This window comes from Dryas octopetala, chromosome 1 (assembly GCF_963921425.1).
Source record: "Dryas octopetala chromosome 1, drDryOcto1.1, whole genome shotgun sequence".
Taxonomy (NCBI): domain Eukaryota; kingdom Viridiplantae; phylum Streptophyta; class Magnoliopsida; order Rosales; family Rosaceae; genus Dryas; species Dryas octopetala.
The window spans coordinates 23,099,968-23,119,169 of record NC_141366.1 but is presented as its reverse complement, the minus strand read 5'-3'; the positions used below and the strand labels follow the sequence as shown (position 1 = coordinate 23,119,169).

General features: G+C 35.3%; 1 protein-coding gene across 2 annotated transcripts; it reads right to left on the bottom strand.

Annotated features, from left to right (window-relative positions):
* On the bottom strand, positions 1-19,202 carry TSK (tetratricopeptide repeat (TPR)-containing protein). 2 transcript variants are annotated; one of them, XM_086229114.1, is made up of 21 exons: positions 18,930-19,202; positions 17,425-18,222; positions 16,321-16,497; positions 15,966-16,057; positions 11,079-11,177; positions 10,603-10,906; positions 10,431-10,560; positions 10,297-10,340; positions 9,949-10,203; positions 9,670-9,817; positions 8,823-8,939; positions 7,024-7,124; positions 6,754-6,877; positions 5,864-5,976; positions 3,434-3,545; positions 3,175-3,279; positions 3,016-3,082; positions 2,799-2,919; positions 2,504-2,677; positions 834-951; positions 1-750 (listed from the first exon to the last, which is right to left on the bottom strand). In XM_086229114.1, the coding sequence occupies exons 1-21, from the start codon at positions 19,200-19,202 to the stop codon at positions 212-214; spliced, it is 4,011 nt and encodes a 1,336-aa protein (XP_086085240.1). In that variant the 3' UTR covers positions 1-211. The 2 variants fall into 2 exon arrangements, with proteins under 2 accessions (XP_086085240.1, XP_086085239.1); XM_086229113.1 differs by having other exon boundaries at positions 10,431-10,906.

Below are 19,202 nucleotides of genomic sequence, written 5' to 3'. Positions count from 1 at the left end.
TACAGTCATGTGCCTATACAGTGTCCAGTTTTAATGCGCAATACATTTGGAACTAAGATGGTCAAAGCCGAACAAGGATTAAAAAGGGCAGCACTGACATTACAGAAATGAACAGGTCCCTCGTGAAGTACACCATGATCTTAAGGATGAGGTTGATACAACAGTTGCAAATTGTTTCTGATTTCCCATTTTCCCTCACTGAGCAAAAAAATTAATCCTTTCTGCAGCAGGGTTTGACACAACACTTATTTCCGTCCACAAATAAGTGGATGGTCTGGTCCTTGATATGCCTCTGAGCTGAACCAAATCTTGATCTTGACCATGCAGAATACAATATCTCTGCACTTTGTATGGAGAAACCATTATTGCTAAGATCCAGTAATCGCAAATTCTTTGCCATACCAATGGCAGTTGAAAGCTCTTGAATAAATTCGCACTCGGTAGACGAGGAATTTCTTTGGCATGAGCTTGTGCAGCTGTCATCAGGTACAGATGCAGCTTCAACTCTAACTTGATCATCTTCACTATCAGCAACTTCAAGCTGACTGCAGTCGGTGTTCACATAGCATGAACCCTGTTGAGCATGGTCAACCTCCTTGGATACAGATACCATCGGAGAAGATTCAGATATATTAAGGTTTGGCTGTGAGAGTCCTATGCTCCCGTTTGCTGCCATGTCATATTGTGCAGAGCACTGTTTATCAAGATTGGCATTATCAGCAAGATTGAGCTCTTCAAGAAAACTATTGCCTGCTTAAAACATTGAACCAACAATTCATAAGTTCATTTCTAGGGACTAATATTCACAACTAAAGTAGGCTTAGTGTGTGAACCTGATAATGACTGGACTATTCGAAGAATTCCAGCAACCCCAAGCTGACACTTTTGAAGGACCAAAACTTTCAGACGACATTGAGAATTCAAAAGCATTGATGATAATGCATTGCTACCCTGAGTTCAAAGTTTGAGTCAGGACAGTATATAAAAATCCCAAAATAAAATTAAGAAGAATAACATGGACTACCCTTTCTTTTTTTCTTGGTAAGATATCACAAAGAAATTTCCTCATAGAAGAAAATTCTTCCTTTAGCAGATTAGAAAAGAGACAAAAAATGACAACATTCTATTAAGAGAAGGGAAAATTGATAGTAATCAGGTATTCTAACAGCTAGATTACGTTTATCAGTGAATTTTTTAATTTGAATACACAGACATTACAATCACAGTTAACTGATCACCATCCAACTTCCACTATGGAATTTACTACTGGTACTAGGAGATAAAGGTGACCTAGAGACTTCAAGAGCTGCAAGCAACAACAAAATCACACAAGAAGCAAGTATGCATATGTGAAAAAATCTGTTCTAAATTACATTAGATATTCAGACCAAGAAAAAATTACATTACATCAGATATATACAATCACAAACGGAGTCCTCAACTGCTAGTTCAACCCTGTGAATATATCACTCTTTGCAAATATCGAAGGGTGAAAGGAATGTCAACTAAAATTATCAAGACAGATGAATAGGGGAAAAAAGGAAAGGAAAATTGGTCTGAAGGTAAAGGACCATCTAGAAAATATGTGAGACAAAGCCAACTAGACGGAATTGGCCATTTATGATGAAACCCAACGAATACAGGGTGAGGAATGACAATTCACGTTGAAAGTGACACATGCACAATGAAGGACCAAGGACATGTAAAGGTGGTGCGGCCAACAATATATAAAAAACAGAAGGCTAGGAGAGAGTGGAATGACATAAGAATCATGTGTAGCTGCAATTAAATAACCTCAGGAATATAAGGGTTACATATCCACATGAATGATCGAGATCAGCTATTGATTGAGACAACTTAAATGCATCTGTCTTTTAGAAGAAAGTTTAGAGGTATTGAAGCTGTAAAACAAACTAACTGAATGTATTATTTTTAAAAATGTCTGGTAAATTGTGATAAGATCTAACATGGCCACAAATCAAAATAGGTAACCACAATTATTTGCTTCCTCCAGTAATATACAGAGTTTCTTTCAAGTTACAACAAAACCAGCAACCAGTAAAAGCATAATAAGTACAACAAGGGAAATTTTCAAGTAAAGATGTCCTTACTTTAAGAAAAGTAAAAACATCCTCTTTGGACCTACAATTCAATGATCGGAACCGTCTATATTTTAGAACATCATTCAAAGGTCACCTTTGCAAAAACTCAGCCAGATCGAAAACTGTTTAGCCAGTTTATTATAGCAAACATCATTTCAATTTTATCTGACGGACTGTATTTGTCTGCACAGTTTAGATGACCAAACAATCACCGATTTGGCTGATTTTTTACAGGGATGACCCTTGAGAAGGAACCTAAAAAATGAACGATTCCGATCATAGAACTGCATTTCCAGGTGTTACACAGAGAATATGTTCTTACTTTTCTTAAAGTAAGGACATACTTACTTGAATGGGCCTGAGTATAACAATTAGAAAAATCCGAAGTAAAAAGAACAAACCTCCTGCATAATAGGATTTCCGGAAAGGTTCAGCTCAAGAATGCCACAAACCGTAGAAGAATCAGTGCTTAGTTTGAGAGCATAATGAGATGTCACTCCACAATATGATAAGTCAAGTTTTACAAATTCTTCATTCCCATTGAACAATGACTCAGTTAACAATAATGCCCCATCCTGCAAAACAATAAATAAATAAACATAATTGCGAAAAAAAAAAAAAAAACAGGAGAAATGTATCTAGTGACTTCTGGAGTCCAACAACAGTGAGAAGTTATAAAAATGACAGTTCACTCACAATTCCAATACCAGTTTCCCCAAGCATTAATACTGACAAGGGCAAGGTTTTAGCAAGCTGGCAAAGGCTATCAACTACAGGTTTGCTTAGCTTCAACCCATTCAGATTTAATCTTGAAAATCTACAAAAGTAAATGCAATTTGTATTTTACATCAGTTGAGAGTATCTCTGTAGCCTATGCATACCGAAACAAAAAATGGTTTAATCCAATTTAAACCGTTTCAGAGTTCCAAGCTTGACTAGTAAATTAGTAATGCCACTTCCAGAAATTGGGTTGTTATATCCTGTGGAAAAAGATGAAATGAGGTAACCAATTCTGTAAAAGTGAAGGGTATAAAGAATAATGTTGATTACCAGTATGATAAGTCAAACATACCTATGCAAAGTTGCTCAAGTACAGATCCAGCATTTAATGCATCAGCAACCTTTTGAATTGTTCTAGATGTGATAGAGCAGCGCTCTATATTCAAGCTGCAAAGGGCTATAAAGCAAGGAGCACAAAAGCAGCAGAAACATGGAGACAATTAAGCCTTGCCTTGAACAATTTGTGTCAAAAATATATATATATATATATTTACAAGAAAGAAGCTCATATGCTAATTCAAATTTATTGAGCTGCAAGGAAAGCACTTTACCTTTGCAATTTTCCAAGATAGTAGAAAGGCAAGAGGAACATGCGTCAGTGAGACGGTTTCCAGAGATATTGAGCACTTCCAATCGAGCAAATAGCAGAGGGCATTCACAAATCTGATGATTGGGTCAAAGAAAATGGCTATAGTAAGATTATTATAAAGACAGGAAAATAAAAAAGAGTCCAACTGTATTCATGCTAATAGTGAAATTTAATATGCAATTCCCAACTAAGATTGATCATCATTAAATATAAAACTACAAACTACATGTTCACATATAACTCGATCTAGCAGCTACCAAAAAGAAATATATCTTTGTATCATGAGTTAATCATTTTTCTTTCGAAGTTTTCCAATAAGAAGAGTAAGAAATAGGCAAGATAATGGGGGTTAGCACTACCCCTCCCTAATTCTTTCCACTACACAGGATGAACTTGAGCCAGGGACCTCCATTTTAAAGTTTGGAACTGGGAGGCACCAGTAGGCTACAAAGACTGGTGGTCTCAACATCAAACTGTCATCTTTAAATCTTTACTGAGTTACTGCACAAGCACCATGTGTGTACTTTGTATTAAATCTTACAGGTTTCTTGGCCAATTGTCGCAGATAACTACGAGTTAATAATTAGGTAGAATATGGAGTAAGCCAATATTTGAATAAGGGGGGCAATCACTTGGAAAGTTTTAAAACATCAAAATTATTAATGAATCAGTCTTTAACTAGTTACAGATAAATTTGTTGGTTTACCAAGTTCCCATCTTAGGGCTAGTTTGGTATTGCTGTGTGAAAAAACAGCTGTGAAGTAAAGTCAGCTGTAATGTAAAGCAGCTGAGTGTTTGGTAAAGTATGTTTTCAAAAGTGCTGTAAGTGCAAAAAACAATATCAAATTGTTTGATAAATGTTAATGTAAAAGTGCTGTGACTGTGAATAATTACGAAAATAGACATGATGCTAAAAGTGTCTTTCACTTATTTGTTTAGTAAAAATAACAAGTGTTTTACTTGTTTTTTAAATTTTTGGCTACAAATTTTTATTAGCATTAATTTTTCTAAGAACAACATTATTAAATAAGTATGTCTATTATTTTTTTAGGTATATTATAATTTTAATCGTGCAAATAAAATATTATAATTAATTATCACAATATACAATATAACTAACAATGAACATATTTTTTAATTTAAAATAAACAAATTAAAAATATAGAAATCAATGAGGATATTATGGGTAAAATAAAATATTCATTGTTGCTGTGATTCACTGCAGCTTTCAAAAAGCACCTAGAACCTGCTTTCTGTTTTTGTTGTGGAGAGTTGAGAATTGTGGGAAAAAACAGTTTTTAATTTTTTACCAAACACCAAAACTGATGTAAGTGATTGAGAATTGTCATCCACAGCAGCTTTTAGGTCTTCCACCGCAATCCCAAACGGGGCCTTAAGCTATTAGGATGTGGGGTAACAAATATTTGATACTTGAATACCCCCTCTCACATGTGTGCCTCTGCCCACCACTAAAGGGCCCAACTTGTGGAATTCAACTTATATCAAGAGGTTATAATTATAAAGGTTCGAACTCAAGATCTCCTGGTTTTATTTTATAAAAAAATAAGGGAGACTTCCATTTAGATCCTTTAGTTTTATAATATACTGACTAAAGTCTTATGGCTTTTAAAATTCTAACTAAAGTCCAATAATATTGTAACCATTCCATGTTACATAATATTTGTGCATTAGTTTCTATTTTTTTCACACATACCAGGCGCCTAGTGCTCGGCAGCCATTTTCGAGTGTTTGGCAATGCATTTTTACTTATTCCTCAAGCTCTAGTTTGTCGGCTTTATCCCAGAGTTAAAACCTAATATGTAGCTTTCACAAACCACATTTTATACCCTAGAAAGGTATGAGGTGAATCCGTACTCTATACTCTCAAAAAATAAAAAAAATGACATATTTATTTGACAAGACAATGGTCAAAGGGCTTTATTTAGAAAAAACAAGGACTTTATTTAGGGAAAAAAAAAAAGCCATAAGGTTTTTTTCTAAATAAGAAATATTAGGACTAAAATCTAATTTTTCCAAAAAATAATAATAATCTCCTGCTTTGCTACCATAATAAATTTTTTGATTTACCATTGTTTCTAAAAAAAAAAAAAAAAAACATATCAATTTTTTACATTCTAACAGCTATCCTGTGGTCCATTACCATTGTTGTACCCACCTCATAGGAGATTCAAAAATGAAAAATAAAATTTAACCCAATTACCTCTTTTAGCACATAATATAGCTATCTAGCAACAAACAAAAAAGGGAGGGGAGTCAAAGTCCAGTCATTTTAACAAAAACATAACACTTTAGGAAAAACATGTAGGTTGAGTCCTTCAAATAGGTCAAAATTAAGCTTTACATGAAAATTGTTGCAAAGTTGGTTACAAACCTGAAACAAAGCAGTTGGACCAAATAAGTTGCAATGCAGATCCAATGTTAACCCACCATATTTTTGGCCTGTTGATGTGAGTACTTGCTGCAGTTTCTCCATTGTACCATTTCCTGGGGAACACCAAGCCAATAAACAGCTAATACTACCCAAAATTACAGGACTAATTATTTAATAAATGCAAGGAGAACTAAAGAGAACAGCTTGAGTCTAGTTGAAACATGTAAAAGAAAAAGGTATAGCATGTACTTTCTAGTCCAGAAGCAACACTTGAGAATCTAAATAATCATAGGCTAAAAATCAGCTGCTAATACCTAACAAATTGTGAGAAAGGTCCAGCATTGCAAATGTTTTATGGGCATGCAGGGCATTCAACAATGGAGTAATTGATACTTTCTAGTCCAGAGGCAACACTTGAGAATCTAAATAATCATAGGCTAAAAATCAGCTGCTAATACCTAACAAATTGTGAGAAAGGTCCAGCATTGCAAATGTTTTATGGGCATGCAGGGCATTCAACAATGGAGTAATTGATACTTTCTAGTCCAGAGGCAACACTTGAGAATCTAAATAATCATAGGCTAAAAATCAGCTGCTAATACCTAACAAATTGTGAGAAAGGTCCAGCATTGCAAATGTTTTATGGGCATGCAGGGCATTCAACAATGGAGTAATTGATACTTTCTAGTCCAGAGGCAACACTTGAGAATCTAAATAATCATAGGCTAAAAATCAGCTGCTAATACCTAACAAATTGTGAGAAAGGTCCAGCATTGCAAATGTTTTATGGGCATGCAGGGCATTCAACAATGGAATAATTGATACTTTCTAGTCCAGAAGCAACACTTGAGAATCTAAATAATCATAGGCTAAAAATCAGCTGCTAATACCTAACAAATTGTGAGAAAGGTCCAGCATTGCAAATGTTTTATGGGCATGCAGGGCATTCAACAATGGAGTAATTGATAAATCTTGCAATTCACATTCAGACACCGTAATTTCATCATCTGAAACCTGGTAGACAAATAAACAAAAACCAAAATTAGTAAATACATTCAAGCCTTCATGCAAGAATATTCAATAATCATCCTGCAATAGGTTGTGGAATACAGAAGAAGGATATTAAATTTTTGCCTCACTAGACTTGCCTCCAGTCTTACCTCCAGATCATATAGCTTCTTAAGCAACTTCATATTTGGTGTCTCAGATAACCTGTAGCAGCAATCGGTGTATAGTTTTATCAAGCGCTTTTGAACCCATCCTGTGGCGGTAACATGGAAAGTTGGTTCAACCAAAAAGAAAGAAAACTTGTGATAATAATCCATTTATTGAGAGTATTATGTTATTTCTAGCAGAAGTTTGAAATGGAAATATAGAGTGAAGCCAACTATGATGTGCACGCAATGCGTATAAACTCCAATTGGAGATTGACTCAAAACTGCTCAGCAATCTGCATCATCACTTGTATGCTCAACATTTTAAAACTACCAAGAATTCAGAAATCCAAATCAGCTCCGAAAACTTGTTTTGGAGGAATTCTCTAAAAATTCAGCATCATTTTGAAAAGTTACCAGGGACAGAAAATGATTAAGAAAATAATTCAAAATGCAAGCATCTGGTTTCTTGAGTATTATGATTAAGTAGTTAATATGGATTTCTGAAGTAATGATTTCGCAATTTGAAAAATCCCATTAGACAGATTAATAACTCTTTTGTCTCTTTAAGCATAGTTACACTAGGTCTTTCCCAGCAACTATTGAAATTGGGAAGACAGCTTAATTTGTTTTAGTTGTTTATAATTAATTCTATACCTTTTAAATTAAATAGTCAATTCATAAAAAATTCTCATGCAGCTCACCATTCGTAATAGATGACAAGCAAGGATACTTGTTATAGTTGGAGCATCCAACTCAAAACTTATTGGGAATAGAAAGAAAGGCCCATAACTTATATATATGAAACTATGAAAGTATTTCAGATCAAGGATTAGTATGTCGATTACAATCACAAATAGTATATTTGTCAGCAAATTATAAATGTTATAAAATAAATAAATAAATAACTCATCTGACTATGTAATGTGTTTCATATGAATTTAATAATTATTTTGTAAGCCTAATTTATATGGACGAATCAAATTTTATTCAATTAAATATTGCCTTCAATCATTGAAATGACTTAATGCATTTTGAATTAATACTAAGTCAACCTTTAAAAAAAGTATAGGACACAGTACATAGCTAAAATAGTGAAAAGGTGAAATAGACATTTCATATAAATAAAGATTAATTAAAGTAATATAAACACCAAAATGGGGCATGCTTATGTCTTCTGGAAAACAACTTCAAAAGCACTCACTAAAAATATTTAAAGAACTACTGGCTATTTTCAGAGAAAGTCATGACTTATTTATACTTTTCCCAAAATGTTAATAATAATTGAGAAAATTTAGACATCAATTTGAAGTGTGATAGTAATAGTACAAACGGTGCACAAAATTGAAAAAATAATAACAATAATAACATCAACAACAAGCTAAGGCCAAAAAGAGCTCAATACAATAGGTGAATATACAAGTCCAAAATTTTCTGTGGTTCAACTGCTCTTGTGTGTTTTACATTTTTTTTTTTTTTTTTGGGGCAAAACTTGTGTGTTTTACTAGAATAATATTATGAAGCATTTTTTATTTTCATAGTAAAAACACTCAAAGGTAACTTTAAGAGCCTGGTCCCAAGTCCATGATAAAGGTGCCAATGTCCAAACACTCAGCATATAACCTAGCTGTGTCTTCTGGCATGAAAACCGGGTCATCATTTAGACATGCCAGGATATACTACCAGGGAATGCAAACTGGGTAGGCCTTCTAGTGACATGGCATGTATGTTGGCAAATCATGTACCCAAAAATTATGATTGTCTCAGGACATATGAAATGAGCTTCAGAATGTTCAAACACATACCATCAATGAAAGCTTCAACCAAGACTTTTCCCATATGCTCCTTAAGTGTTTCAACTGCTTCTAGGGATTCTATAACTCTTTCACCACATTTTATTTTCTGAATTATTGGAAGTAGTCCTAATAATGCACAATCCAAGTATTAGTATGATCAAAAGTTGTTTCTGAAGGAAACGAATACTTTAACACATGAGAGAGAGAGAGAGAGAGAGAGAGAGAGAGAGAGAGAGAGAGCATTAATATACAATGATGTCAAATGCTAAGGATGAAACTTAGAGAAGTTCTAGCATTTACATCACATTATAGAAAAGCATTATTTTAGTTGGCAAAGGAAAAACTCTGGTGCCTCCAAAAGATAGACACATGCAATGAACAAAAAGAGCACAAATAAGTTTCACAAATACGAAGGTTTAACAGTGTGTGCCACTTGGCAAGAATTTGTGGTGGACCACCAAGACAAAGTAGCCTACTCTTTAATTGGGAAATCATCACCTTTTGATTAATTCTGCAAGGTTACTATAGTGCCATCATATGTTCCACGTTACCTATAACTATACCATAAGCTTATTTCAAGCACATTTCTTACTAGTTTTCATCTTGGAGGATAGTCAAAATTATGAAAGACCAATTGAAATGCTTTCCTGCTTTACGTTTAAAAAATTAAATAAAAAGATAAAATAATAAAAATAAAAATAAAAAACATTTTAAATAAATATCTTTGTACGCAATGACATATCAACTGCAACTATTAACCAAGTCAGTTGTGCAGCAGTGAATCACCTTATATGCCAACATTTTAGTGTTGTAACTACTAGAAACTAGAAACATGATAAATTCAGCAAATTCCTACCCTCTGATCTTCTTTCCATGGGAAGTTGCAAGTAGTACAAGCATGCCAGTTCAACCTTCACAGATTCAATGCTTAACTTAGCAGAAGCCATAAAAGAGCCAGTATCCAAATGTATTAGGTCTTTTTCAATCTTGAATGTAATACATTGCTGCGATTAGTACAAGAGACCATATGTTAGTAAAATAATTCAACTGTTATAGTATTAATGACAACAAGATAGCAGAATCATATGCCACCAGATAGAATCATCTGCTTGCAAGTATAATGAGTAGCACTCACATTGTGTTTATCATCAGAGGTAAGCAACATAAGATGGGTAGCATCGTTCTTATGCAATAGATTTTCAGAGACACCGATATCACATTTAGAGCCACTACCAGCAATAGGACCTTTATCAGAGCTTGAAGCACGAAAACCTTTGCCTTTTTGAGTGACCCCATTAAGAGTCCTGGATTTGCATGAACTAGAGCTTTCTTCAATATTATCAGGATTGCAAGACCTTGTGGTACGATTTGAGGTAAAGGCTGAGACATCCTGCAAAACCCATAGGGTTGACAACTTAAACATAAACTACAACCTAAACATAAGGGTGAAAATATTGTCCAAGATTGTTTGAGACTAGTTTACCTGAAATTTACAAGCAGGGTTGGCTGTATTACGTTTACTCTTAACTGTAACCAAGTAAGAGATACAATTAAGTAATCTGATTTTTAACTGTGGTTATAATTTGAAGATCAAGTCAGTTAATGATTAAAACTTACATTCATTAGATGTAGCAACATCTTCTGATGGGAGTTTATTAGGCCATCTTTTTGAGCATTCTACCTCATCATGCATTTCATCTTCATCATCAGAAAGGACTACACGAACACGTTTACGGCCAACAAATGTCTGCTCACTGGCAGCCGATTTAGACAAACTTTTTGGTGAAACAGATATGTTGGTGGAAAGATTTTGTTGTCCTAAAGCTGATTTCACCTTGGGTGAAGCTTTGGTAGAGCGGATGAGAGAAATTAAGGGTACATCATCGTTCAACTCTTCCACACTGGCTAAAGATTGTGATCTCCTAGAATTGGATTTTCTTGTCTCTGGTGAACAGCATGCATTAGACATACTATCTGACAGACGACCACTCCCTTCTGTATCAGATTCAGAGCAGCGATCCTCTGCTACATTTTCTGTTTCAACCCCTCTATTTTTTGACTGCTTCAAATTGTCAATTTGAAGCTGCAATCTCCTACACAGACGTATCCTTCTTTAAAAAAAAACTTATGGCAGACATAAACTCCATGAAAATAATGATACTACCTAAAATCTTATAGTAAATGAATTAACCATTTGGTATTTAGTTTCCATAACATCCAGAATTCCACTTCAGCTTGTATAGTTATGGAGCTTGCATGGATTACCTAGCCTCTTCAACATTGTCAAATCTTATCATGTGGCTATAGTGCATATTCTCTAGCGCGGTAAGCTTTACAGATGGAAGGTTAGCCTCAATAGCAAGCCTGCAATACAGTACAAAATGAGTTCAACATAACAGTTGAAAGTAAGTGAATTTCTTTTTGGGTCACAAAAACAAGTTTGCAAGGATGCATTTAAAGGCAAATCCAAAAATGAAGTCTATTTTGCCTTTCCAGATAGAATAATTACTAATAGCTCTTAAGATGTACAAACTCAACTTTACCCAAAATAATTGGGGTTGGTTACATGAGCCTTTCACAAACAACTTGGGGTTCTCAACATGAACTCTCCTCCTCCATCTGGACCCCCATTCAAAGCCATACTCTACATTAAGTCAAATAAATATATCCACTCTCACAAATAAATTTAAATTTGTTTTTCTTTTGGATTTTTCCTTTTATCTTGGTTGCAAGGTATTAAATATTGGTATAAATGGAAATTTCGAGGGTTTGAAAATAAGGAAAAAATCAACGGAAATATTAAAAATATCGATATCGGTACAAATTCAAAAGAAATTATGGAAATAAGCATGGAAATTTTGAATGAAACTTAAAAAGTTTTTTTTTTTTTTTTTTTATGGGTCAATAAACTTAAGAGGATTTTTATTTGATCAATTATCTACCATTTTGACAAAATAATTTAGCAAAATGTAGGTGCATAGTAAGTGTGTATTAGTCAACATAAATCTAGTGTGGGCTGACTGACATTTTGCTTCAACTTTTCCATTCACCTAAGCCATCTCTTTTATTCATTAAATATTTTAACACTTATAATAAAGCAGCTGACTTGGTGTGGTGGTTGGGTAGTGACTTGCTTATTGATGGACCAAGTTCGATTCTTTCCAGGCTGGACAAATTGTGGCATCGGAAATCAAGAGACTGATGCGCAATAAATGACAGAAATTCGTGATAATTTTGGAAAAATCAAAGAAAAAACAAAATATTATAAAAAGAAAATGAAAAAAAAGTTGAAGAAAAATCGTAAGCTGTCATTGTATCGCCTCAAGAGAAATTGCCTAAATGTTCTTTTTGAGTAAATTAGTCAATGTGAAAATAAAGTGCCTAGGAATGCAATTTTAACTCATGTCTCACACTCTCTAGCATTGACTCTATTAGGACTGGCAAAAGCAAGTTGGTTCTGGTTTGGAAAACTAAGATGTAAAATTCAAATGAACTGCAAAAATAACACCAAACACAATGCATACAGTTCTTAGTGGCTAATAGAAGATGCCCATGTTACATATTGCATACAAATTATAAGATAGGTATGAAAATGAAATTCAAGGCTGATTGTGTGAGCTTCTTTCAGGTGTTGGATTGGCTTTATTCAAGTGTTGGATTGGCTAATTCAAGGCTGATTGTGTGAGCTTCATTCTTGAATGTTAGCTTGATTGAAGGCTAATTCCTAGAGCATAATACTAGGAGAATTGATGTATTTGTGTTCCATATAAACACCTATGTACTATGAAAAGATGATCTTGCTAGTTTTTCACACAGACCCACTTCATCTTATGCTTCATCATCTCACATATATCTTCTTTTTTTGTGAGAAACAAAATTTATTAAAACAAACATAATTACAAAGGATAAAGATAGTGGACAAGATATCCACCTATCTTAACAAAACAGCAACCACCCCCCAACCCTTGCCAACTATAAAAGTAAAGAAAAACACATATAGCAACCTAGCAACAACAACACAAGACCCGAAACAGCCCTACCCAACTGCAGTTTTCCAATCCAACAAAATGATAGAAACTGACAGCTCTCTAAATACTGATGAAACTGAACACCATAAAGATTCCCAAAATCTAACTTTATCCCAAGAAGACTCCACATTGTCCCCCTTAAAATCCTCAAAGAAGACTCCAAGAATGAAGAGATGTGAGGGGGTGAAAGGAGGTGAGTCTTCTCCCAAGAAGGCTCCACATCATCTCACATATATCTCTTAGCCCACCTATATCAATTTTTCTTACATGTCAGCATATTTCATTTTTTTATTCTTATGATCCATTTCCTTATTTATTCTTATTTCATTTTTTATTCTTATGATCCATTTCCTTATTTATTTACCCATCTTTTCATTCTTTACCCATTTATGAAACTGCTGACACTGATGCCCAAAGAGATGCCCAGAAACAAACCCTGTCCCACGAATAATTCACCTCCTCACATCCTCAAATATCTATCTATTCCTTCTAGCCAAAAACCCAAATAATAGCCTTCACTGTACATCTTCCCAGCACCAAACCCCTCTTTCTTCCTCCAAAAAACTTGTTCTTCTTCCAAAATAATGCCTCACATATAGCTGGAATCACCCAATACAGATTGGTCAAAGAATCATTGCTATCAGACAACACAAAAACAAATGATCTGAACTCTCACCATGTTTCTTTCACATCACAAACCAATGTTAAGAGAGACAAAAAGATCTTCTCCTTTGAACCATATCACAAGTTTTAACTTTCCCAAGCTAACACCCTTACCTTTTGGAGGTACTTTGGTCTTCCATATTTTAGAAAATGGAAGGAAATGAGAAAGAGTGGGATTATCCACCAGCTGCTCAAATAAGATTTAACAGAAAGATTTCCTGAAGCCTCCAACATCAACCTCCTCCTATCCATCCTAGATGGGACAAGCATAACATTCTTTAACAAAGATAGTAGAAATGTGAGTTCCCCAACTTCCTGATTGTTAATTTCTCCTAAACCCAAAATCCCAACTCAAAGGAAAAACGAAGAGTTTACACGAAATAGAAGAAATGTGATGTTGTGATAATCTATACAAGCGAGGAAAAAAATGGCACAAAGCAGTTTGCCCCACCCATCAATCTTCCCAAAACTCACACTTTCCCCGTTACCCAGCAAGTAAAAACGAGATTGGACCCTTGAGATGTGTCTTTCTGGGGGCATTGACTTGAATCCCAAATCACAATGTTGGAGTCCCACCCATTTTCTTGCAGCCCGTACTTGCTCTTAATGACAGCATGCCATAAGGAATTTCTCTCTAGCTGAAATCTCTATAACCATTTGCCAAACAACACCTCATTTCTTTTCAGCATGTTTCTCACCCCCACGCCCCCTTTCTCCTTCATTTGGGAACAGCACCTCCCATCTAATCAAATGATCTTTCCTTCCTCCATTCCTTCCCATAAAAAATCCCTCATCAACCTCTCTATTCTTGAAGCCACACTACTTGATATCTTGAATAGTGAGAGATAATAACTCAGTAAGATGCTCAAAATTGGTTGACCTAATGGTTGACCTAATTTTAGCCTCCCCCCCCCCCCCCCCTCCACTGGCTCTCTCTTGAAAAAAAGCCTTCTTCCAACATTCTATCCTCCTCTCCACCTCCACCATCGGATCCCAAAAACTCACAGGTCTTGGATTTCCACCAAGTAGCAACCCCAAATATTTCATCGGCCATCTCCCTACTCCACACCCAAAACTAGTTAGCTCTATTATTCAATTGTTTAGGCTTCTCCCATATGTAATTTCTTTTAAGAAAAAAAAAAAAAAAAAAAAAAGGAAAGGGGAAATTACATGGACAATAGCTTTTCTTTTGTCTCTCTTATAGGTTAAATTGAATCTACTCATCTCTCCCAGATCTCATTTCAATATGCGATTTGATTTACTTCGATCCCTATGGTGACATATTGAACAAGGCTCTATGACTAGTACAGAATTGAAAGACTCTAATTACCTACAATAGGCCCTTTGGAATTTAGCTAGCAAACATATTCACTAAGTCTCTTTGAAAGCTACTTTTGACTCTATTGGTAGGTTGAGAGTATATTCCCACATCGGGAATGTTAATTCTAACAACTAGCAAGTTGGGAGCCGTTGATATCTATTTTCCAACTTGCGAGGGAGTGTTGGTAATATAGGTTCATTACAGCCTGTTAGATTGGAATAATTCAAGTATTAGAGTGGCTTAATTCAAGGCGGATTGTGTTAGCGCAATTCATTTCTGTTAGCTTAATTCAAGGTTGATTTCCATGGGGCATAATACTAGGAGAATTGATATATTGGTGTTCCATATGAAAAACCTATGTACTCTATTCATAAGCTATGAAAAACATTATCTACCTCTTAGGCCCTGCTAGGTTCGCGGATTGGGGTTTGGGAATTAGTATGAGCTTTCATTCCCAAGTTTGGTAAGCAAGCTCTTGGGAATGTGTTACCTTTTACATGGGTATAAGATACCCATGAAGGGGGGATTTGAAACCCTAGGGCCCCCTAGGGTTCGCTACTCTCATCACTTGGGAAAGCATTAATTGTCGGTTCTTATTACCAAATTACCCCCACTATGAATTGATAATATCAAATTCTTTTTGTCATTCATGTAGGAATAATTTTTAAGCATAATAAATGCAAGTATTATTGGAAAAACAAGTTTTGATTCCTATTACTGCACAAACCCAAACATTGGAATGGTAATATTTTGTTTGTCGCCATCCCAACACTTACAAACACTGGAATGGGAATAATTCTCGTCCCCCTGGAATGAGCAAGGGTATGACATTCCCAAAGAACTCATTCTGCGAACCAAATGGGACCATATTCTTTATAATTATTTTCAACATGTTGTATAAACAAAAACTACAACTTAATTCTTATGTGAACTTACAGTTTTATATTTTATTGTAATAAATAGTCAAATACTATGAGATAGAGCCAGACATATGAACAGCACAATAAAGCTATGTTGGCCACATGCTCAAAGAGCTTATGAATGCAGCACCTCTTAGAGAATCCATGGTAATTAAAGAAGTTCCTCCTCACACCATGTGATTCTCCAATTCCAATAAGAATGTCCACTAGAGAAACATACCTGTAGCTCTCTTTAAATGCATGCAATGCTCCTTTCCAATCACCACCACTGTCCAAAACATCACCTAAATTAATTTTTGTTAACGCCTGCCCCTGTGCATTACCATCTCCGAGTAAGCATCTACCAAACAGAAAAAGTACAGTAGACCCATCAACATGATCCACATGCATTAATGAAATCCAGATATTTCCTAATAGGACCAGCACCATCTTCAGTTAATTGGTATAGCATGCACCGAGCTTAACAAAGTCTACTAACAATTATAAGCATGTTTCTAAGTCTATTCTATTTCCTTGTCATAGACAATAAAATGCAAATCATTTTCTGTAATGTTATAGAACAAACACCACCTTACCTCCAAGTTACCAATTGACTTGTATATTTCCCAACTCTTCTTGTACCATTTATAGGCTTTCTTAAAATTTCCTAGGTTCTGGTATGATTCTCCAATAACCAAAAAAGAATCACTGAGCTTTTCTTTGTCACAAAGCTCACTTGCTATTATCTTCTTCTTTTTTGCAAATTCACGGAGCTGAAAAATAAAATTTCACAATAATGACAAGCACAACTTTTAATCACATATGAAGAATAAATTTGCAGTTCAAAATAACCATTACTGCATTCAACTTTGAAGGAATACAGAATTCTGATCAAATGATAAAAATTTGTTTTTTGAAACAAAAGTTGATGCTGTATATAATCAATATGATGCTCATTAGGATTTGCACCATCTTCATAATCATCCTAAAAACCTCCCTACATGCATTAAATAACTAGGACAAGATTCACCACCTGACACCACCGAATCCTTCCAACCAAAAAATAAAGTAGCATGGAAATGACTCATTAAAGTTTTTCAAAAAAAAAATTGATAAGAAGCATACTTTCATTAAATTAAAAGAAAAAAAAAAAAAAAGGGAAGTACATGACAGAGGACAAGGTGTCGACTGAGAAACAAAATCTGCTGATCAACACCCAAGAATAAATATATCCACCAAAGACCATCAAGAAAATTAGCAAAAAACACTCTAAGATGCAGCCACTGCCCAATCAGAAAAATTAACAGAAAAGGAAAAGTCCCTGAACTCTGAAGCTATAGATGCCCATAAGGATGCCCAAAACTGAACCCTCTCCCACAACTGATCCACCTCCCGACCCCTAACATCATCAAATATCCTTCTATTTCTCTCCCCCCAAACTGCCCAAAAAGTAGCGTGATGAGCACATCTTCCTAAGACCATACCCCTCTTCCGCCCAAAAATCTTATACCTATCACATGACAAAGCATTACATGAAGCTTGTGCAAATCAGATGGAAAGAAAACACCCAACCAAGCTAGTGTTGCACACTCATCCTCTGAGTTGAAATAATGACAAAACACTTGATAAAACACACTCTTGAAACCCATACCCTAACCCAATCAGTCTAGTGGAGAAAACATATCGAGATAAATATGTACCTTCAGCCAGGCAAGGATCGTCCTTGATTTCTCAATGAGACAATCAAGAGAAGCAATTTGCTTCAGCAGACACTTCCTCTCACGCGGTGTGCCTCTTGCAAAAACCATGTCTCTTGTTAGCTTCTTGAAATTCTGCTCTTCTTTCTTCAACTCATCCATTACTTTAATGGCTTCGTTTACAATTACAATATTTTGATCAATTTGACTGATTAAAGCATCCTCATCTTCCATTGATTGTGCCAGAACAAGTGCTTTTTGGTAGCAAAGGAGTGCCTCCTCATACTTCTGAACACGGTAATGCAATTCACCAAGATTGATGTACCCCTTTGCCTCCCCTTGACAATGCCCAATTCTTTTACATATCATAATGTCCTTCTCAATGTGTTCTCGTGCATTATCCCACATCCTTAGGTTCATGTAAACATTTCCAAGGTTGTGATGGAGCCTGCTGCGCCCATCATCATCTGCCATTACCTCTTCTTCATCACAGATCTCTAATCCTTTAGTTAAGATTTTCAGAGCCTCATCCAGATTATCAAGATCTATTTCAAGCATGCCTATGTTGTTATACGCATCAATATATTCCTTGAGGAAAGAACAATTATTATTAGGTGGGTTCTCCTTGATAGTTTTTGCAAGCTTCATAGCAGTCTTGAAATACTTTTTGGCATTCCGAACCGAGTAATGGTCATCCTCAGATTTTAAAAACATTTCATGGTAGGTACGACCTAATTGCGTATTAGCCCTTTGCTGTTCAACAAGGTCATTGGCATCCTCTGCAAGCTCTAAATGTTTTTTCTGCAACAAAGACAATAGATAAAGACTCAATTTTTCCTCTCAGAACTACAACAACTTATACATCCAGAGATATTTAATGACTTTATCAATAGAGCACTGTAGAAAAAAGAGATGCCAAAGAATTTGTTCACCTAATATTAAAACTATACAAGGTACTGAAATGTCAATGGTCCTTTGCTAAGACTATGCAACACAAAAGAATTTTAACGCAAGGCATTAACCAGATCTTCTTTATTTCTGATCAATTGAAAAATTCAAAAAATCAAATGTGTGTCTAACAGATTAAGCCACATTTCCTCAAAAATATTCATTTCTGTAATTTCAAGCATTTCCTAAGCAACCAAACAGATGCTAAAGTTGAAGCCTTCTATTTTCTTTAGACCCCAATATAAAATAACCCTCCACTGAACTCATCATTTCTGTCAATATTTATAATTTTACTCAAATCCCTCGTTTTATTTCCCAATTCCACGATGGAAAAAATCCACAAATTTATCGGCACTCAACAGCCACAAAATCCCCAATATTCCACATTCTTAAATACCAAAACTTAAAAAAAAAAACAAAACAAAAAAAAATTTAAAATAAAAAGATCCCACCATTGGAACCGCAGCAAATGAAAATTGAATCAAACTCAAAATCCGAAAATCCAAAGATACCTTCCTTAAAAAATAAAAATAAAATATTAAAATTAAGGGCCAAAATACCTGATAAAGAAGGGCGTGTTTGAAATCCTCAAGGCGAAGGTAGACCTCACCGAGAGACTGACAGGTGGGGAGGCAATGCTTTGGGGACAAGTACTTGATGGAGACTTCGTAGTCGATGCGGAACCACTTGAGGGCCTCCACGTACTCGCCTCTGTTCTTCAACATGTCGCCGACGACGTTTGCCCAGCGAGCCTCCTCCTGATGGTTCCCCGTGGCCTTCGCGCTCCGGTACGCCTTCTTCGCCGCGCTCAGCTTCGCTTCGTCCCTAGCCAT